The sequence below is a fragment of the Pan troglodytes genome, chromosome 2, assembly GCF_028858775.2.
Source record: "Pan troglodytes isolate AG18354 chromosome 2, NHGRI_mPanTro3-v2.0_pri, whole genome shotgun sequence".
Taxonomy (NCBI): domain Eukaryota; kingdom Metazoa; phylum Chordata; class Mammalia; order Primates; family Hominidae; genus Pan; species Pan troglodytes.
Genome location: NC_086015.1, coordinates 62,840,290 through 62,863,369, shown reverse-complemented (window position 1 = coordinate 62,863,369; position 23,080 = coordinate 62,840,290). Strand labels below are relative to the sequence as shown.

Genomic DNA, 23,080 nt, shown 5'->3' with positions numbered 1-23,080 from the left:
ATCTGCTTCTCGGCTGATCTCCAAACCAGAGTATTCCTTAGGAAAAATGTAAGATGAATGTCCATGTACATACTCATGAATATGTCTATGTATATAATCAACTGCTCATGCCAAGCAAAGAGAAATGCTTTCCACCTGAGTAAACTGCTAGAAGGAAGAAAAGGCTGTACTCTGACCCATCACAGGTGGAAAAATACACTTCTTAACAAATGCATTGATTTTAAGGTGTTTTCTGAATGATGTGACAAACATCTAGTTTTCCATGCAGCCCTCTAAATTCCCAAAATAGTACATCCGAAATTCCTAAAATGACATTTACTATCTTCTACCTTATGATGTTATCACTTTTTAGGTATCATTTCTCTGTTAGACTTTATATCTCTTGAAGGAGTGGCCCTGTCCTTACCTGTGTATCTTGTATAGTGTCTAGAAATTGCCTCACACAGAGTAGGAGCTTAATAAACATCTATTGCATTAATGTATACTGAAAACACTTCCAGTTTCTACCTACGTCATATACAGAATAACATGTCTTCATTTTTTATGATGGAAATGAATGAGTAGAGGATCTTTTGATCACAGAAATCCCACTGCCAATTGTGTATGACAATTACAGGAAAATAAACTGCAATGTTTTAAAAAATTAGAGAAAAGATAGCCCTGTCTCGCTACCAGACTAAATTAAAAAACATCTATGCTAGTTCTACCAATACCATCTTAGAACTAGGACTTGAGGAATGTTTACTCTATTTTTTGTTTACCTTCTTCTCTAGACAAAGACTAAGCTTTTATTCTTTATCTCTATGAAAAAAAAAATTGCAAGAGTCACCCCTCTATTACCTAGTGATTTAGAACACTGGGCATTTTTTCAGATAGCTCTGACAGTCTTTCGAGTTTTCTGCCTGAAGGCAGAGTTCTTCAACCATATGAACATCCTAGGGTGCCCAGACTGGTGGGGAAGGACAAGCTCACCCCATAAGTGGCCTACAGCAGAGAGGGTTGCCCAGTGCCTGCAGCTGAGGTCATGCAGGGATTGTTACATTTGCAAAAATATTTTCGCCTGTCTTATTTTTTCACTTGGGCCACAAAGTAACGGCCCACAGATTGGCACCCAATCTTAAAGAAAAATCTTTTCTTTACCCTATCTGGAACACTGAAAGATAAGTATCTCCATCAGTTATGTGTGTGTGTGTGTGTGTGTGTGTGTGTGTATGTGTGTGTCAGAAGATGAAGCTAGTGTAGACAAAGACAATGTATGCCCAGGATGAATACCAAGAAGAAATATTTATAAAAGATCCTTAACAATGCAGTTCTCATCCTTAGTGTACTGTAGGCACACTATTTGTTAGGAGAGGGGTTTTTTTTTTAGTATTATTGATTATTTTAATTTACTCCTTTAGCTATTTCAGTATTATATTTTTAACAGGAAAATCTCTACTTTATTTCGACGTTTTTTTTCCTATACTCATTCCTTTTTTTCTTTCTTTCTTTTTTTTATTTATTTTTTTTATTATACTTTAAGTTTTAGGGTACATGTGCACAATATGCAGGTTAGTTACATATGTATACATGTGCCATGCTGGTGCACTGCACCCACTAACTCATCATCTAGCATTAGGTATATCTCCCAATGCTATCCCTCCCCCCTCCCCCCACCCCACAACAGTCCCCAGACTGTGATGTTCCCCTTCCTGTGTCCATGTGTTCTCATTGTTCATTTCCCACCTATGAGTGAGAATATGCGGTGTTTGGTTTTTTCTTCTTGTGATAGTTTACTGAGAATGATGATTTCCAATTTCATCCATGTCCCTACAAAGGACATGAACTCATCATTTTTTATGGCTGCATAGTATTCCATGGTGTATCTGTGCCACATTTTCTTAATCCAGTCTATCATTGTTGGACATTTGGGTTGGTTCCAAGTCTTTGCTATTGTGAATAATGCCGCAATAAACATACATGTGCACGTGTCTTTATAGCAGCATGACTTATAGTCCTCTCGGTATATACCCAGTAATGGGATGGCTGGGTCAAATGGTATTTCTAGTTCTAGATCCCTGAGGAATCGCCACACTGACTTCCACAATGGTTGAACTAGTTTACAGTCCCAGCAACAGTGTAAAAGTGTTCCTGTTTCTCCATATCCTCTCCAGCACCTGTTGTTTCCTGACTTTTGAATGATTGCCATTCTAACTGGTGTGAGATGGTATCTCATTGGGGTTTTGATTTGCATTTCTCTGATGGCCAGTGATGGTGAGCATTTTTTCATGTGTTTTTTGGCTGCATAAATGTCTTCTTTTGAGAAGTGTCTGTTCATGTCCTTCGCCCACTTTTTGATGGGGTTGTTTGTTTTTTTCTTGTAAATTTGTTTGAGTTCATTGTAGATTCTGGATATTAGCCCTTTGTCAGATGAGTAGGTTGCGAAAATTTTCTCCCATTTTGTAGGTTGCCTGTTCACTCTGATGGTAGTTTCTTTTGCTGTGCAGAAGCTCTTCAGTTTAATTAGATCCCATTTGTCAATTTTGTCTTTTGTTGCCATTGCTTTTGGTGTTTCAGACATGAAGTCCTTGCCCATGCCTATGTCCTGAATGGTAATGCCTAGGTTTTCTTCTAGGGTTTTTATGGTTTTAGGTCTAACGTTTAAGTCTTTAATCCATCTTGAATTGATTTTTGTATAAGGTGTAAGGAAGGGATCCAGTTTCAGCTTTCTACATATGGCTAGCCAGTTTTCCCAGCACCATTTATTAAATAGGGAATCCTTTCCCCATTGTTTGTTTTTCTCAGGTTTGTCAAAGATCAGATAATTGTAGATATGCGGCATTATTTCTGAGGGCTCTGTTCTGTTCCATTGATCTATATCTCTGTTTTGGTACCAGTACCATGCTGTTTTGGTTACTGTAGCCTTGTAGTATAGTTTGAAGTCAGGTAGTGTGATGCCTCCAGCTTTGTTCTTTTGACTTAGGATTGCTTTGGCGATGCGGGCTCTTTTTTGGTTCCATACGAACTTTAAAGTGGTTTTTTCCAATTCTGTGAAGAAAGTCATTGGTAGCTTGATGGGGATGGCATTGAATCTGTAAATTACCTTGGGCAGTATGGCCATTTTCACGATATTGATTCTTCCTACCCATGAGCATGGAATGTTCTTCCATTTGTTTGTATCCTCTTTTATTTCCTTGAGCAGTGGTTTGTAGTTCTCCTTGAAGAGGTCCTTCACATCCCTTGTAGGTTGGATTCCTAGGTATTTTCTTCTCTTTGAAGCAATTGTGAATGGGAGTTCACTCATGATTTGGCTCTCTGTTTGTCTGTTGTTGGTGTATCAGAATGCTTGTGATTTTTGTACATTGATTTTGTATCCTGAGACTTTGCTGAGTTCTTTATCAGCTTAAGGAGATTTTGGGCTGAGACAATGGGGTTTTCTAGATATACAATCATGTCATCTGCAAACAGGGACAATTTGACTTCCTCTTTTCCTAATTGAATACCCTTTATTTCCTTCTCCTGCCTGATTGCCCTGGCCAGAACTTCCAACACTATGTTGAATAGGAGTGGTGAGAGAGGGCATCCCTGTCTTGTGCCAGTTTTCAAAGGGAATGCTTCCAGTTTTTGCCCATTCAGTATGATACTGGCTGTGGGTTTGTCATAGATAGCTCTTAGTATTTTGAGATATGTCCCATCAATACCTAATTTATTGAGAGTTTTTAGCATGAAGCATTGTTGAATTTTGTCAAAGGCCTTTTCTGCATCTATTGAGATAATCATGTGGTTTTTGTCTTTGCTTCTGTTTATATGCTGGATTACATTTATTGATTTGCGTATATTGAACCAGCCTTGCATCCCAGGGATGAAGCCCACTTGATCATGGTGGATAAGCTTTTTGATGTGCTGCTGGATTCGGTTTGCCAGTATTTTATTGAGGATTTTTGCATCAATGTTCATCAAGGATATTGGTCTAAAATTCTCTTTTTTGGTTGTGTCTCTGCCCGGCTTTGGTATCAGGATGATGCTGGCCTCATAAAATGAGTTAGGGAGGATTCCCTCTTTTTCTGTTGATTGGAATAGTTTCAGAAGGAATGGTACCGGTTCCTCCTTGTACCTCTGGTAGAATTCGGCTGTGAGTCCATCTGGTCCTGGACTCTTTTTGGTTGGTAAGCTATTGATTATTGCCACAATTTCAGAGCCTGTTATTGGTCTATTCAGAGATTCAACTTCTTCCTGGTTTAGTCTTGGGAGAGTGTATGTGTCCAGAAATTTATCCATTTCTTCTAGATTTTCTAGTTTATTTGCGTAGAGGTGTTTATAGTATTCTCTGATGGTAGTTTGTATTTCTGTGGGATCAGTGGTGATATCCCCTTCATCATTTTTTATTGTGTCTATTTGATTCTTCTCTCTTTTCTTCATTTGTCTTGCTAGCGGTCTATCAATTTTGTTGATCCTTTCAAAAAACCAGCTCCTGGATTCATTAATTTTTTGAAGGGTTTTTTGTGTTTCTATTTCCTTCAGTTCTGCTCTGATTTTAGTTATTTCTTGCCTTCTGCTAGCTTTTGTATGTGTTTGCTCTTGCTTTTCTAGTTCTTTTAATTGTGATGTTAGGGTGTCAATTTTGGATCTTTCCTGCTTTCTCTTGTGGGCATTTAGTGCTATAAATTTCCCTCTACACACTGCTTTGAATGTGTCCCAGAGATTCTGGTATGTTGTGTCTTTGTTCTCGTTGGTTTCAAAGAACATCTTTATTTCTGCCTTCATTTCGTTATGTACCCAGTAGTCATTCAGGAGCAGGTTGTTCAGTTTCCGTGTAGTTGAGCGGTTTTGAGTGAGATTCTTAATCCTGAGTTCTAGTTTGATTGCACTGTGGTCAGAGAGATAGTTTGTTATAATTTCTGTTCTTTTACATTTGCTGAGGAGAGCTTTACTTCCAAGTATGTGGTCAATTTTGGAATAGGTGTGGTGCTGAAAAAAATGTGTATTCTGTTGATTTGGGGTGGAGAGTTCTGTAGATGTCTATTAGGTCTGCTTGGTGCAGAGCTGAGTTCAATACCTGGGTATCCTTGTTAACTTTCTGTCTCGTTGATCTGTCTAATGTTGACAGTGGGGTGTTAAAGTCTCTCATTATTAATGTGTGGGAGTCTGAGTCTCTTTGTAGGTCACTCAGGACTTGCTTTATGAATCTGGGTGCTCCTGTATTGGGTGCATATATATTTAGGATAGTGAGCTCTTCTAACTATCACCTGCAGACAAGAGCAGAGCTTTCAATGGAAATTTTAAACAAGTGGGATCAAGATCCTGAAGCATTTCCTTGAAGAATTGTCACAGGAGAAGAAACATGGCTTTACCACTATGATCCTGAAGACAAAGCACAATCAGAGCAATGGCTACTAAGAGGTTGGAGTGGCCCAGTCAAAGCAAAAGTGGACCAGTCAGCAGCAAAGGTCATGGCAATGGTTTTGGGCATTGGTCAAGGCATTTTGCTGTTGACTTTCTGGAGGGTGAAAGAACAAGAACATCTGCTTATTATAAGAGTGGTTTGAGAAAGTTAGCCAAAGCTTTCGATGAAAAACACCCAGAAAAGTTTCCCCACAGTCTTTCTCCAACACGGCAATGCTCCTACTCACTTCTCTCATCAAAAAAGGTCAATTTTGCAAGAGTTTTGTTGGGAAATCATTAGGTATGCACCTTATAACCCTGGTTTGACTCCTTCTGACTCCTTTTTGTTTTATAATCTTAAAAATCTTTAAGAGGCACTTTTTTTTCAGTTAGTAATATAAAAAAAGACTGCATCGACGTGGTTATATTCCCAGGATCCTCAGTTTCTTAGGGATGGACTAAATGGCTGACATCCTGGCTTACAAAAGTGACTTGACCTTGGTGGAGCTTATGTTGAGAAATAAAGTTTATATTTTTTGTTTTTATCTTTTAATTTCCTGGAACTTTTTGAAGTCCAACTTTGGACCTTTCTTGAGAGCACAGTTGTCTGCTAATCTCAACTACATTTCACAAAAAGAAAAAATTATAACAGGGCAGGGGTTAAGGATCTCATACTCTGTGTAAGAGACTGCAAGAATTACTCAGTATGACATACTCTCCCTTTGACATACTGACTTGAACTCTCAAACCAGTCCAGCTTCTATATCATCACTGCCATTGCCTTAATTCAGGCACCTCAACAATCCTAATAACAATACAATAGTCTACTGATTGGCCTCCAGTTCTACTGTCTCCACAAGCCAACCCAGACAATCCACAAACAGTATCCATAAACGTATACCCATGCCTTCTATTGTGTGTCATTGTGACATTCCCCTACTTCACACAATGACTCCTCTTTGCCTTCAGAATACAGTCCCTGGATGGCAGGGATTATGTTCTGGTCTATCATTACATTCCGAGAATCTGCAGCACCTAGATGTACTTGGCCTGTGATGAAGAAGAAAGGAAAACAGAACAATGATAAGATAGATCCCCTCTAATTAAAAGCTTTTGTAGATCTCTCCCTTGTCCCCTGCCCAATTGAGAGCAAACCCTCTCACCTCTACCCATGCTTCATTTCTGAAAGGAAGATTTCACCAGAGACTGCCATCATTATGTTGAGTGTGTATGATGGTTAAACATTCAGGAAGAAATTGAACAGTTCAATCAGTCACCCAAATATTTGTTTTTAAAATGCCAACCCTTAGAAATAACTAGATTCTGGGTTCTGTGTGTCTATAAATTGAAGAGTGAAGGAATAGCTTACTGAAACTGAATGTCAAGATACGCATTGTCAGACACCAAATAATGTCTTCAAAGTGGACTGTGCTTTTTTGTTTTTTCTCTATTCTAAGTTTATCATTTCACATCCATTTATTATATATTTTGTTTGGTTGGTTGGTTGGTTGGGTTTTTTTTGTTGTTTTGTCTTTTTTTTTTTTTTTTGAGATGGAGTTTTGCTGTTGTTGCCCAGGCTGGGGTGCAATGGCGTGATCTTGCCTCACTGCAACCTCCGCCTCCCGGGTTCAAGCAATTCTCCTGCCTCAGCCTCCCAAGTAGCTGGGATTACAGGCACGCATCACCACGCCCAGATAATTTTGTATTTTTTCAGTAGAGACAGGGTTTCTCCATGTTGGTCAGGCTGGTCTCGAACTCCCGACCTCAGGTGATCCACCTGCCTTGGCCTCTGAAAGTGCTGGGATTACAGGCATAAGCTGCCATGCCTGGCCATATATATTTAAATAAATAAGTCAAATTGGAAGAATCTACCATGACAAGTATATGCAGTGATCACACAGTTTAAATGTATTATTTTATAACATAAAAATCTACCAATTGAAATAGCACTACATTTCTCATTTTCATTATCTACTTTCATTGCCATTGATTTCATGTTTGTAATTCTTCCTTTATCAGATTTTAAAAATTTAAACTTTTGCATTTCTATGGAACATCACAGAACTATGGACTTGTAAAATTATTGTAGCTTTCATTTTCAGCTTTCCAAGTATTTATATTTAATGACGTTCATATTTTGTGGAAAAATATACTTTCTAAAACTAAAATTTTCATGTAAGAAAAATACTTTATAAAACATGTTCCATTATCCATTGCTCTTGAAAAACAAAACTGCCCTACAATAAGGTAAAAATGCTTCCCTAGACCCACTTGTAATTATTAATAGAGTACCATTTCCCTGCTTAAGTAGGCTAAATACCATAAGTTTTAGTTGTTTCTTTTTCCATGGAGTTAACTTATCAGAAAGTCAAAGTATACGATTCTTAGATGTTTTAGATGACTTGCTCTGGATCCTCTTCTTTTAGACATTTTTTGGAATGAATATGAGTAACTACTTCTTAAATGTTCTCTTGTTTTTCATGAGTAAAAAATATGCCTTATCCAGACCAAATACCATATAGCAGGACATTTTAGCAAATGGTTTATACCTATTTGCATTGCTACTTTTAGTTACTCATGTTTTTCTTTGCAGATTAAAGTAAAATCTATATATAGATGCTTTTGCTTTATTCATAGAAAATATGAATTTATTAAGAACTTGTACTCAGTAACTTATTCACCACAAATTTCTGCTCAAAATTATTTTCACTTTGTTCCCCAACATAGGGTAACCACAGTATCCAGGGTTCTCGAGGCCCAACAACTGGTCCTTCAGAGTTAACTCAGTTAACATTAGAGAGCCTGCTGGGGAAGGCTGCAAAGCGGACAAGTAAGGAATATCTAAAGAGCGCCTACACAGAAGCAGGAGCAACAGAAAGCCAGGATTCCTCGACGGAGCAAATAGATAGAAATAACTTTCAAATGAGTTTGTTGCCTACAACATGCCTTTCTCCAACTGGAAGAAGGTGTGGATCCTGTCAGAAAACTCCAGAGCCCGTAATCAAAGCGAAGGATCTATCAGCCCAGCAAGTGCCAGCTTCACTAAACAAAACCTCCCTGAAAGAAATCTCAGGGGAAAGGCTGAGCTCCATCCCCGAAGCATCTGTAAGTGGTTCCCGTGTGGTTTACAGATGCCGGCAATACATCCTGCTGTGTTCCGTTCTGTTCCACCCATGTTTTTAGCAGTATCTCTTTTTCATCATTTGGGTGATGAGTGTTGTATTTTCTTTCCTGTTCTGATGTGTTTTAGTTTGGTAATAGCAGCTGTTAAAGAGTCTACTGCACATCCCAAGGATGATAGAATACCTCATGTTTTTAATGAGAAAGATAATTATGTAATTTTCATCATAACAGTTATTTTATTTTCTAGTTACTTCCCATAATTTGTAGTTATCACTGCCTGCAAATTATAAATGATGATCTTATTTTTGAGCCAAAAGCTTGCCAGTAAAATTGACAGATTTTCAATAACAATCTACATTAGGAGCCATAAAAACACCATTATTCTATTCACTTTCTACAGCAGTTCCCCAAATAATAAATGATATGAGTGAAGGTTAACATTAAAGCAGTGTCATCGAATAAATCCCTCGGCTTGTTTGGTGCCTGTATTCGTGTCCATCAGATTGATTTTTTCCTTCCTGTATTAGTACTTTTCTTCCTTCAATTCCCCTATAAGCTGCACTTAGAAACTCAAGAACAAATGAGGCTATGCATAACAAATGACATGTACATTCCATTTTTTAAAACATTTAAGATTTTCTCTATGTTTCATGTCCTAAATATTCTGCGGGTGATGCATTGTAAAGCTTTGGTTCAATTATGTTCTAAGCAAGTTAGAGTGGATTAATTGTTACCTGGTGTAGGTAGTAGATATATTCATGATTATCATCAGCAAAATAGAAGTAGCTAATATTTTGTGAACATTCATCTTGTGCCAGTCTCTGTACCAAGCCCTTTTTTTTTTTTTTAATTATACTTTAAGTTTTAGGGTACATGTGCACATTGTGCAGGTTAGTTACATATGTATACATGTGCCATGCTGGTGCACTGCACCCACTAACTCGTCATCTAGCATTAGGTATATCTCCCGATGCTATCCCTCCCCCCTCCCCCCACCCCACAACAGTCCCCAGACTGTGATGTTCCCCTTCCTGTGTCCATGTGATCTCATTGTTCAATTCCCACCTATGAGTGAGAATATGCGGTGTTTGGTTTTTTGTTCTTGCGATAGTTTACTGAGAATGATGATTTCCAATTTCATCCATGTCCCTACAAAGGACATGAACTCATCATTTTTTATGGCTGCATAGTATTCCATGGTGTATATGTGCCACATTTTCTTAATCCAGTCTATCATTGTTGGACATTTGGGTTGGTTCCCAGTCTTTGCTATTGTGAATAATGCCACAATAAACATACGTGTGCATGTGTCTTTATAGCAGCATGATTTATAGTCCTTTGGGTATATACCCAGTAATGGGATGGCTGGGTCAAATGGTATTTCCAGTTCTAGATCCCTGAGGAATCGCCACACTGACTTCCACAACGGTTGAACTAGTTTACAGTCCCACCAACAGTGTAAAAGTGTTCCTGTTTCTCCATATCCTCTCCAGCACCTGTTGTTTCCTGACTTTTGAATGATTGCCATTCTAACTGGTGTGAGATGGTATCTCATTGGGGTTTTGATTTGCATTTCTCTGATGGCCAGTGATGGTGAGAATTTTTTCATGTGTTTTTTTGGCTGCATAAATGTCTTCTTTTGAGAAGTGTCTGTTCATGTCCTTCGCCCACTTTTTGATGGGGTTGTTTGTTTTTTTCTTGTAAATTTGTTTGAGTTCATTGTAGATTCTGGATATTAGCCCTTTGTCAGATGAGTAGGTTGTGAAAATTTTCTCCCATTTTGTAGGTTGCCTGTTCACTCTGATGGTAGTTTCTTTTGCTGTGCAGAAGCTCTTCAGTTTAATTAGATCCCATTTGTCAATTTTGTCTTTTGTTGCCATTGCTTTTGGTGTTTCAGACATGAAGTCCTTGTCCATGCCTATGTCCTGAATGGTAATGCCTAGGTTTTCTTCTAGGGTTTTTATGGTTTTAGGTCTAACGTTTAAGTCTTTAATCCATCTTGAATTGATTTTTGTATAAGGTGTAAGGAAGGGATCCAGTTTCAGCTTTCTACATATGGCTAGCCAGTTTTCCCAGCACCATTTATTAAATAGGGAATCCTTTCCCCATTGTTTGTTTTTCTCAGGTTTGTCAAAGATCAGATAATTGTAGATATGCGGCATTATTTCTGAGGGCTCTGTTCTGTTCCATTGATCTATATCTCTGTTTTGGTACCAGTACCATGCTGTTTTGGTTACTGTAGCCTTGTAGTATAGTTTGAAGTCAGGTAGTGTGATGCCTCCAGCTTTGTTCTTTTGACTTAGGATTGCTTTGGCGATGCGGGCTCTTTTTTGGTTCCATACGAACTTTAAAGTGGTTTTTTCCAATTCTGTGAAGAAAGTCATTGGTAGCTTGATGGGGATGGCATTGAATCTGTAAATTACCTTGGGCAGTATGGCCATTTTCACGATATTGATTCTTCCTACCCATGAGCATGGAATGTTCTTCCATTTGTTTGTATCCTCTTTTATTTCCTTGAGCAGTGGTTTGTAGTTCTCCTTGAAGAGGTCCTTCACATCCCTTGTAGGTTGGATTCCTAGGTATTTTCTTCTCTTTGAAGCAATTGTGAATGGGAGTTCACTCATGATTTGGCTCTCTGTTTGTCTGTTGTTGGTGTATCAGAATGCTTGTGATTTTTGTACATTGATTTTGTACCCTGAGACTTTGCTGAAGTTGCTTATCAGCTTAAGGAGATTTTGGGCTGAGACAATGGGGTTTTCTAGATATACAATCATGTCGTCTGCAAACAGGGACAATTTGACTTCCTCTTTTCCTAATTGAATACCCTTTATTTCCTTCTCCTGCCTGATTGCCCTGGCCAGAACTTCCAACACTATGTTGAATAGGAGTGGTGAGAGAGGGCATCCCTGTCTTGTGCCAGTTTTCAAAGGGAATGCTTCCAGTTTTTGCCCATTCAGTATGATATTGGCTGTGGGTTTGTCATAGATAGCTCTTATTATTTTGAAATACGTCCCATCAATACCTAATTTATTGAGAGTTTTTAGCATGAAGGGTTGTTGAATTTTGTCAAAGGCTTTTTCTGCATCTATTGAGATAATCATGTGGTTTTTGTCTTTGGCTCTGTTTATATGCTGGATTACATTTATTGATTTGCGTATATTGAACCAGCCTTGCATCCCAGGGATGAAGCCCACTTGATCATGGTGGATAAGCTTTTTGATGTGCTGCTGGATTCGGTTTGCCAGTATTTTATTGAGGATTTTTGCATCAATGTTCATCAAGGATATTGGTCTAAAATTCTCTTTTTTGGTTGTGTCTCTGCCTGGCTTTGGTATCAGAATGATGCTGGCCTCATAAAATGAGTAAGGGAGGATTCCCTCTTTTTCTGTTGATTGGAATAGTTTCAGAAGGAATGGTACCAGTTCCTCCTTGTACCTCTGGTAGAATTCGGCTGTGAATCCATCTGGTCCTGGACTTTTTTTGGTTGGTAAGCTATTGATTATTGCCACAATTTCAGCTCCTGTTATTGGTCTATTCAGAGATTCAACTTCTTCCTGGTTTAGTCTTGGGAGAGTGTATGTGTCCAGGAATTTATCCATTTCTTCTAGATTTTCTAGTTTATTTGCGTAGAGTTGTTCGTAGTATTCCCTGATGGTAGTTTGTATTTCTGTGGGATCGGTGGTGATATCCCCTTTATCATTTTTTATTGTGTCTATTTGATTCTTCTCTCTTTTTTTCTTAATTAGTCTTGCTAGCGGTCTATCAATTTTGTTGATCCTTTCAAAAAACCAGCTCCTGGATTCATTAATTTTTTGAAGGGTTTTTTGTGTCTCTATTTCCTTCAGTTCTGCTCTGATTTTAGTTATTTCTTGCCTTCTGCTAGCTTTTGAATGTGTTTTCTCTTGCTTTTCTAGTTCTTTTAATTGTGATGTTAGGGTGTCAATTTTGGATCTTTCCTGCTTTCTCTTGTGGGCATTTAGTGCTATAAATTTCCCTCTACACACTGCTTTGAATGTGTCCCAGAGATTCTGGTATGTTGTGTCTTTGTTCTCGTTGGTTTCAAAGAACATCTTTATTTCTGCCTTCATTTCGTTATGTACCCAGTAGTCATTCAGGAGCAGGTTGTTCAGTTTCTACGTAGTTGAGCAGTTTTGAGTGAGATTCTTAATCCTGAGTTCTAGTTTGATTGCACTGTGGTCTGAGAAATAGTTTGTTATAATTTCTGTTCTTTTACATTTGCTGAGGAGAGCTTTACTTCCCAGTATGTGGTCAATTTTGGAATAGGTGTGGTGTGGTGCTGAAAAAAATGTATATTCTGTTGATTTGGAGTGGAGAGTTCTGTAGATGTCTATTAGGTCCGCCTGGTGCAGAGCTGAGTTCACTTCCTGGGTATCCTTGTTGACTTTCTGTCTCGTTGATCTGTCTAATGTTGACAGTGGGGTGTTAAAGTCTCCCATTATTAATGTGTGGGAGTCTAAGTCTCTTTGTAGGTCACTCAGGACTTGCTTTATGAATCTTGGTGCTCCTGTATTGGGTGCATGTATATTTAGGATAGTTAGCTCTTCTTGTTGAATTGATCCCTTTACCATTATGTAATGGCCTTCTTTGTCTCTTTTGATCTTTGTTGGTTTAAAGTCTGTTTTATCAGAGACTAGGATTGCAACCCCTGCCTGTTTTTGTTTTCCATTTGCTTGGTAGATCTTCCTCCATCCCTTTATTTTGAGCCTATGTGTGTCTTTGCACATGAGATGAGTTTCCTGAATACAGCACACTGATGGGTCTTGACTCTTTATCCAATTTGCCAGTCTGTGTCTTTTAATTGGAGCATTTAGTCCATTTACATTTAAAGTTAATATTGTTATGTGTGAATTTGATCCTGTCATTATGATGTTAGCTGGTGATTTTGCTCGTTAGTTGATGCAGTTTCTTCCTAGTCTCGATGGTCTTTACATTTTCGCATGATTTTGCAGTGGCTGGTACTGGTTGTTCCTTTCCATGTTTAGTGCTTCCTTCAGGAGCTCTTTTAGGGCAGGCCTGGTGGTGACAAAATCTCTCAGCATTTGCTTGTCTGTAAAGGATTTTATTTCTCCTTCACTTATGAAGCTTAGTTTGGCTGGATATGAAATTCTGGGTTGAAAATTCTTTTCTTTAAGAATGTTGAATATTGGCCCCCACTCTCTTCTGGCTTGTAGGGTTTCTGCCGAGAGATCCGCTGTTAGTCTGATGGGCTTCCCTTTGAGGGTAACCCAACCTTTCTCTCTGGCTTCCCTTAACATTTTTTCCTTCATTTCAACTTTGGTGAATCTGACAATTATGTGTCTTGGAGTTGCTCTTCTCGAGGAGTATCTTTGTGGCATTCTCTGTATTTCCTGAATCTGAACGTTGGCCTGCCTTGCTAGATTGGGGAAGTTCTCCTGGATAATATCCTGCAGAGTGTTTTCCAACTTGGTTCCATTCTCCCTGTCACTTTCAGGTACACCAATCAGACGTAGATTTGGTCTTTTCACATAGTCCCATATTTCTTGGAGGCTTTGCTCATTTCTTTGTATTCTTTTTTCTCTAAACTTCCCTTCTCTCTTCATTTCTTTCATTTCATCTTCCATTGCTGATACCCTTTCTTCCAGTTGATCACATGGGCTCCTGAGGCTTCTGCATTCTTCACGTAGTTCTCGAGCCTTGGTTTTCAGCTCCATCAGCTCCTTTAAGCACTTCTCTGTATTGGTTATTCTAGTTATACATTCTTCTAAATTTTTTTCAAAGTTTTCAACTTCTTTGCCTTTGGTTTGAATGTCCTCCCGTAGCTCAGAGTAATTTGATCATCTGAAGCCTTCTTCTCTCAGCTTGTCAAAGTCATTCTCCATCCAGCTTTGTTCCGTTGCTGGTGAGGAACTGCGTTTCTTTGGAGGAAGAGAGGCGCTCTGCGTTTTAGAGTTTCCAGTTTTTCTGTTCTGTTTTTTCCCCATCTTTGTGGTTTTATCTACTTTTGGTCTTTGATGATGGTGATGTACAGATGGGTTTTTGGTGTGGATGTCCTTTCTGTTTGTTAGTTTTCCTTCTAACAGACAGGACCCTCAGCTGCAGGTCTGTTGGAATACCCTGCCATGTGAGGTGTCAGTGTGCCCCTGCTGGGGGGTGCCTCCCAGTTAGGCTGCTCGGGGGTCAGGGGTCAGGGACCCACTTGAGGAGGCAGTCTGCCCGTTCTCAGATCTCCAGCTGCGTGCTGGGAGAACCACTGCTCTCTTCAAAGCTGTCAGACAGGGACATTTAAGTCTGCAGAGGTTACTGCTGTCTTTTTGTTTGTCTGTGCCCTGCCCCCAGAGGTGGAGCCTACAGAGGCAGGCAGGCCTCCTTGAGCTGTGGTGGGCTCCACCCAGTTCGAGCTTCCAGGCTGCTTTGTTTACCTAATCAAGCCTGGGCAATGGCGGGCGCCCCTCCCCCAGCCTCGCTGCCACCTTGCAGTTTGATCTGAGACTGCTGTGCTAGCAATCAGCGAGACTCGGTGCGCGTAGGACCCTCCGAGCCAGGTGTGGGATATAGTCTCGTGGTGCGCCGTTTTTTAAGCCGGTCTGAAAAGCGCAATATTCGGGTGGGAGTGACCCGATTTTCCAGGTGCGTCCGTCACCCCTTTCTTTGACTAGGAAAGGGAACTCCCTGACCCCTTGCGCTTCCCAGGTGAGGCAATGCCTGGCCCTGCTTCGGCTCGCGCACGTTGCGCACACCCACTGGCCTGCGCCCACTGTCTGGCACTCCCTAGTGAGATGAACCCGGTACCTCAGATGGAAATGCAGAAATCACCGTCTTCTGCGTCGCTCACGCTGGGAGCTGTAGACCGGAGCTGTTCCTATTCGGCCATCTTGGCTCCTCCGAGTACTAGTAATTCTTAAGGAATGCTTACTGAAAATGATTTGCTAAGTGCTGGGTAAACTTGTTCTTTGCAATGTTTTATTCATACTTTAATAGAGTTATCTATTATTACGTTCAAATATTTTTAATTAGGAAAGAAGTACAACCCTCTGGGTAATATTGCAACCATGTAGATAGCTGGTAATTTAACTTTTTCGCACGTATAACTGTATTCAAACAATTTTGAACGAATTATTTTAAACTGGCAAATGTCATTATGTGTTTCTTTAAACAAACAAACAAAAGACTTATATAACAGGCTTTATAGCTCCAGAAAAAGTTTGAGCTTATTGAAGAATGCGTAGTTTCATAAGAAAGACAAAGCATGCTACCAATTATAAATTCAGGTATTCTCTTTAGAAAAAAAAAGAGACATGACTTTTAATAGGAAAAGAATTGTAAAATGAGCCATATAACTTTTGACTTTAACCTTCACATCTCCATTTTTGAAAATCAAAACTGAATTATGGAAAGACACTTTTGAATATATTTTAGGCCATAGAATAGTGTGAGCACATTTTTCCCTTTAATTATCAAGCCATTTCCTTTGGATAATGTAAAAGAATTAGTTTTGTTTCTGCCCCGATATATTTAAACTCAGTATTGGAGTAGAGAATATCATCACATTTTTAAAGTAATAAAAGTCTCTGCAATTTGTGCTCCATAAACTTAGAGAAAAAATGAATTTGTAAATTATTTTAGTATTTTTAACGTATTGCTTCATTATATAAAATTCTGCCTTTTCTAGGGTATATAATACTCTTTGTTCAAGCCATCTGTCTCTCTTTCCATTTGCCACTCAAATGTGCCATTTGCAGCTGTTTTTCCAACAATACCCCATTGTTTGAAGAATCCATAAATGTCTTTCTGACCCTTCTCTCCCTTCAGCTACAACAACATTGCATTATTTCAAAACACCTGTTTGAGAGTCAGGTCACCCTGTGTGTTAGACATATGTTCATTGCCCTGGCTAACTGTGCAGGTTCACTTAGGTGTGGTTCTCCCTCCTTTGGCAGTTTCTACCACATGTGCCCACTGGCCTCATGCTGCTCTAGGTCACTTGATAAATAGCCTTCCCCAAACAGAACCCTCTGTCAAAGCTATCTGCATTTTCATTCTCCATGACTGAAAAGTCAAAAGCAGTGGAAACCATGGCTCAGAGCACCAGCTGGAATCAGACAGGCCTGGTGTTGAGTCCTGGCTTTGTTCTTTCTTATCTATGCAAACTTGGACACATTTCTTAATGTCTTGAAGCCTCAGTTACCTCATCTATAAAATGGAGAAAATAATACCTATCCCACAAGGTTGTTTTGAGTGTAAAATTAGATAGCGCATGTAGAACACCTAGCCCCTAATCTGAAGTATACTTTCTTCTACCTTTTGCTGAGTGGTTAGGCAGAAATATAAACCAGTATGGCTGGCATTCTAAAGCAAATGAGACCTTTTCAAATTCATAAAGTTCCATAAATTAATTACAGGTACTGTTCTACAGGGGTGGTGGCTCTGTGGTTGTGTGCTTCCTGCTCTTTATTTATAGTTGAATCAAGTGCTAACACAGTGAATTTCTGTGTGCTTTCTGCCAGGTAACATATTGGCATGTTCTCAGGGATACCCTAAAGAGAGAAAAATATTTATTTATAAGCAGGAAGCAGTGTCTATCTGATAATTTCCCGGAGACCACCCTCTGTGTGTCTACCTTGTTCACACAGCTAAATTGCAGATGTGTAGCTTCCTGCTTGAGGTCTTGAATTGAATTTGGGCAGAACTAGTAGCAGTTCATAAACCATAATGCTAACCATAGTGAGAATGTTTCCTTTACTAAGTGGGACACTCCTACCAATAGCTTTTGGAAAACAGTCTGATATTTGATGTTTTGTCAAAACTGCACTCTTTCCTTGTCTCAGAAAAGACAAGTTATTATCTCAGTTTTATCTGTCAATGCACTGTTGGGGTTATTGCTGAAACTGCAGAATTTGGTGATTAAATAACATTTCCACTGCCAGTAAAAGTATTTGAATTAGGCATAGAAATTTTCCAGGTGTAACTTGTTCCTGTCCCTCTGTTCTCTTTTTAAATATTTTTCAGACGGAACCCTGGCTGTGCTACAGAATGGTTTGTTTCTTTCATTTTCTTTGTATCCAGTGTTTAATGCAATGGTTGCAAAGGCAAAATGGTGTGGAGTAGAAGTATTTTTAAATAAGTAAAATGGAATTATGGTTCAAATTTTGGGTAATGGTATGGAATAGCAGTAGTCACTAAGACATTTTGATATCTCCATTTCTGAGCAGCTTTGTATTCAAACAGTGCGCCCATTACTCTAATGAAGAGGAGAAATTTCAAGTTCTCAAAAGTTTCGGAAATTCTAGGTAGAAAGACTTGACAGACATTAAGGTGCTATCAGAAGTATGAGTTGGCTGTTTAGCCAACACTATGATGGTTCACTGTCAATTCTTTAATATTCTAGTGCTAAGGTTAGCATCCTACTCATCAAATGTTTATTGAAGACGTTTATCTTCTCTGCTGTCTTGGTTTTCCAAGTTTTAAATAGAAGCAAGTCGTACTCACCTCTTCATGGAAAAGGTACTAAGCTGAGTGTATTTCCTAAAAGGACTAAGATCTGAAATCCTTGACTCAGAAGCTTTTATGTGACTTTAATGGTTTGAGGTATCTCCCATATGCCAGGCCTTCCGCAAGGTGCTCCTTACTTTATCTTATCTTCATCTCCAACCCTCACAAGAGGCCTTATTATTCCTCTTTGACAGACAGGAAGCAGAAAGGCTCCACCTCACTCTCATCTAAATTGTGACAAAGCAGTGTCAAATCCAGGAGTTAGGGACAGAAAAGCCAGGGCACCTTCCACCACAATGGGCTGCTACCCCCAATTAGAGGCCACTGAAAACATTCCATGATCATGTGACAACTTCTCTTGCCACTTTATGCTTTAACGTATTTTAATGTGCAAAAGCACACACAAATGTTGGTATATCTGTCATTACTCTATTCAACCAAAGCTTTACATTCTAAAACAGTTCAAGCTTACTTAAAGTTATCATCTTCCCACTCCAGATATATCAGTTGGCTTACCTCCTCTATTTTCATTTCTGTAAACAGTCTCAGTAATAATTTTCCTCCTGGTTCTTTAAATAATATCTTAAACTACCATTTATTGAATGGCTACTATACTTGTCCCATGTACAAGGCTACAGTTGCCCTGTAGATGGCATATCCTTGAATATAGTATGAAACCTATTCAATTTGATTTTACTATATTCCTTCTAGTGTATAGTTAATTGTTAAGCTTGAGACATACCCTGAACTCAGAAGATAGGTGCGGGAAACTTAAAATTTGTTTTTCAATTCACTTTAAGGTTAATAAGAAGAGTTCAGCTCTATTTGTCAGAGAATTCTTTCTGAAAATTAGCAGGCTATCACAGCAAAATGTATGGAAGTATATTTCTATTTAGGTCATAGAGTAAAAAGTTATTCTATATAAATATAGCACATCAATATAAAGATCTTTTTTTACAAAACCTTTCATGCATGCTCCTCCCCAAAAAAGAGAGACACATATGTGAGATGGAAAGTTATCTATCTCTTTACAAGGAATTTTGCCACCAATTGGTTTAATTACCCAAGAATCTTCTACCTGAGACATTCTTAAGTGAGTGGTGTGCATAGTTAATGAAGTATGAGTTGAGCCAGGCTTATGAAATGTCTTCAGGGTCACATGCTAAAATGCTTATGACAGATATTTCAAAGGCAGCATCAAGTCTGGTTATGCCTAGGTCCATGTGCCTGCCATGAACATAACACATGATCTAGATTCTGACCAGCTGGTTATGGCCTAACTCCTGATTCCTGCTATGTAACTCAATATAGCAACCCTTAAATTTAGTAAAATTTTTCAAGTTGTGCTGTGGCTTGGTCTTTAAGCTTTAATTTACTCCTTTGCATGGTAGAGACACGTGCTAAAAGCTACCATAAATTGTGAATGAGCTATGCGCACAAATATGTGTCACTTACAGCTTGTGCTTGTGGCTACTGTCTTCTCTCCATTCCTTTTATTATTGAACCTACATCCCCAATGAGTCAGGTTAAACTCTTGGGTATGCTGCCTAGCTTGAGAATCTGAAACAAGTTTTCAGGAATGCTAGTAAAGAGGTGCCCTGGAACACTAATTTACCATCAGCTATTATTTAAAATGTCACTGTGGAGATTAAACACTGTCTGCAAATAGCAATAGAGAGAAGATTAATCCTCGAATTCAAATGGCAGTTGAAGTTTAAAATTAGCTTTGGAAAATGGACTTCTAGTACTTTTCTTACTGTCGTGTTGGGGTCCAAAAACATCTTCCAAAACTTTCTAATGACAGCTATAAAGTTTTTAATAAATATAAATTTCAAACCACCAGTGATACTGACTCTCCAGCTGCATTTACAAAATACTTTTTTTCACTGCTAAGACTGTTTAGATTGAGTTTTCCAGTGATTCACAAGTGAGCCTTAGACTTTGTTGTTGATCGGAGAGAAGTGTGCATATTATAAGCCTATATGTTGATGAGTTTTCACAAACTGAACACATCCATGCAACCATTTTCTGGATCAAGAAAGAGCAAGATCAGTACCCCAGAAGCCCCACTGTGCTCCCTCCCTGTCACTATTCGTTCCTCACAACTAATTATCCCCACATTTGGTTCTACCAATATGTACTCTTTTGTGTCTGGCTTCTCTCACTTAGCATTTTGTTCATTAGATTCAATACATCACTCATTTCACTGCTGTGTCGTGTTCCACTGTGTGATTATATCATCCTTTATGTATCCATTCTACTGTTGATGGGCATGTGGACGATTTCCATTTAGAAGCTATTAAGAATATATCTTTTCGTAGAATCTTAGACTTTTAATAAAACTTGGGCAGGGGAAGGGAAGCCATTTGGTCTCTTAAGGTTTAGAGTAAATTACAGGCATTCTTATCCTTGATGCTTTGGAACGGTATTACTGGCTTCATTGCTGAAACGGTAATGTATAAGTATTACTTGATAGTCTATTTAATTATTTGATATGAACACAAGCTCCCTACTTCCAGGTTGCCCCATGCTTTTCTGCCTGATGGCTGGAACGTGCTGCCATATTACCCTCCTTCTCCTTCAAGCCCCTTCTTAGGGACCGTCTCCTCCATCCTTTATGAAGCTTTAACTGATCCTCCACAAAACGACCTTTCTCTTTTCTGAAATGCCAAACCATTTTGTATATCTCCCTTCTCTTATGTTGTTTTTAATATTATATCCCAACAGCTACCATTTCCTTTGTAATACTGCTTTTTTAAAAAGTTACACTGGGAATAATTTTTTTTTAAATACAGAGGTGGAGATTGTTCGATAGTCCTTGTATTGAAAGTTTTTGCAACATGATGTCTCCTGGGCCATGACTATCAGGCACTGTCACAATGCAAGCCTGATACTGACAAGAGAGTCTCACAGATTTTGTAGGCTCCAGAACAAAAGTAACATCCCAGTTTTCTCTCAGTTCTATCCCCCTTCAGCCCATGAAGAACAGAATGAGATTCTTGGTCTGATCTTATCCCATGGCCATGTCTCATTTTTCTCCACCCCTCCACTGTAGATTTAGCCTTGTGTCACCCCATGTTTAGCAGAACTGGTTCCTATCTGAGGCTCACAAAGTTCTATCATCAGATGTTTGATTGATTAAACTATTCTGTCCTAGCAGCTTAAGGAATAGATTGGGCGAAGGACATCAAGTTGAAAGGTTGTTTCTGTTTGTTGTGTTTTATGTTTTTGCTGGAGTTATCAGTTTTCCTTTTAATCATTATCAAGGACCTGTGTGATCATTAATACTATACCTCAACATACACTATCCTATTTTAGAGTTCCTTCTTTATAGCTCTCAATTGCCCTGATAGATGTAAGGTTTACGAAAGCAAGGCCATATCTTAATTGTCTTTGTAACTTCACTGGTGTAGGCTCCCAATAATGTCTGGAGAAAGATCAGTGAAAATGAATGGATTGAATGGCTTGGAGAGAGAAGGACTGGCCTGCGAATCTGAGCACAGCTGAATTGTACATAGCCTTCAGCCCATTGCCTCGTTCCTAGGACAAATCTGATTGATAATGTCTCCCCTCTTTCCTACAAGGATATTTTGAGATGAAATTGAATTATACATAACATTTTGAGCCTTTCAGAGATAGTATTACATAAGCCACTTTGCCTCTCAGCAGTTGTGTAATTTAGTTAGATGACATCTTGTGCTGGAGTCCACTTTAATGCAAAGACTTTATTGCAAAGCTTCTTAAAAATAACAAATAAATGATTTAGCCTTTCTGGTGATTTTGAAATGATTTAAGAGATTGCAAATCAAAAACATTTCGGAGGACTAAGTTAATTACCTGACTCCATCACCAGTTGCTCTATTAGTGATGCTGGAGAAAGTTGCTTTCTTCTCTCTGCTGGATTTTGGCTGCCCCTTCCAGGGTGTTGTCAGAATACATTTTACTGTTGTATGAAATAAAGTCATGGAAATGCAGCATTTTAAGCAAATATAGCATCAGCAGTGCCTGGCACATAATAGGGTCTCAGTAAGTTTCTACAGAATAAATTAACGAATCAATCTATTTCTATTACTGCAGTGGAATACAGGGAATATCGCAGCCACCTATTCCTTCAGCCTCAGCTTCAATACTGCCTGCCAGTGGTGGGAGTCCCTCTGAAGGCCACTAACTCCATTTGTCAACAAATTTAATTACTTTCAAATGCCACCTTAGACTTCTGTGAGGTTTTCTCTAATTCCACTGGGCGGTTAGTCACATCTGTGCTGCATTCCTCAGGCGTCTTACTCATACCTCTGTTGTCGTATTTCTCACAGTACATTAGAATTCCAGTTATATAATACCTCTCAGGTCTCCCTTTGTAGACTGTGAACTGCATGACGACAGAAGTATGTCTTGTTTTCTTTGTGCTCCCAGTTCCTAGCATTTACAGAATGGATGAAAGACTGGAAGAAGGGGGACAGAGAAGATGAGAGGAAAAAATAATAAGAACAGGGACTATATGTATTGACTGCCAACTCAGCGGTCTCTTAAGAGGGCTGTGCTCATCCCTGAAAGTGTGTACCAAAGACAACCCATTCAGATTCAGGAAGAAAAATTGAAAACAAGTTTGTTTTTTTAATCCTAAGCATTTTAATTCCAATTTTTTGTGTATGTTTTGTACTCTACATACTATTTTAAAATGTTTGTGCATATATTTAGTTCATAAATAAACATATATTACAAAGTACACATTCAAAAATTTTCCATTAAAGGTACAAATCACGCATTTGGAGACCCTCCTAGTATATTTGTTTGTCAGGTGCCTCTACTAAGCATTCAATGTGATATTATTTCATTTAGTTCACCAAAAATCCTGTGAGGTATGTACTGTGGTCCCCATGATGAAGAAGTTGATGCATAGAGAGGTTAGGTAATTTTCCTAGTCATTTAAAGCCGGTAAGTGGTGGAACGAAGGCCCAGGCTTAGATCTGTCTGGCTTAACCACTGCCACATCCTCTCTTATTCTTCTCTCCTAGAACCCAGTGTTGTTCTTCAGGCACAGTACAGCCTTGTGGATTAAATAAGTAAATTGAATGAATGACTTAATCATATGAAGTACATATTAAAGCTTTCTTCTTAAGAAAAA

The 23,080-nt window shown here is 38.8% G+C and overlaps 1 protein-coding gene across 50 annotated transcripts in view; it reads left to right on the top strand.

Moving 5' to 3' along the window:
- Nucleotides 1–23,080, top strand: part of CFAP20DC (CFAP20 domain containing) — a 304,345-nt gene that overhangs the window by 189,579 nt on the left and 91,686 nt on the right. For 43 of the 50 annotated variants that reach the window (XM_054682027.2, XM_054682023.2, XM_063805987.1 and 40 more), the window contains one exon: nt 8,089–8,466. The exons of the other annotated variants lie outside the window; for them this stretch is intronic. In XM_054682027.2, the coding sequence (XP_054538002.1) occupies nt 8,089–8,466 (378 nt within the window). The remainder of the gene's footprint in view (nt 1–8,088; nt 8,467–23,080) is intronic. 50 annotated transcript variants of the gene reach the window in all.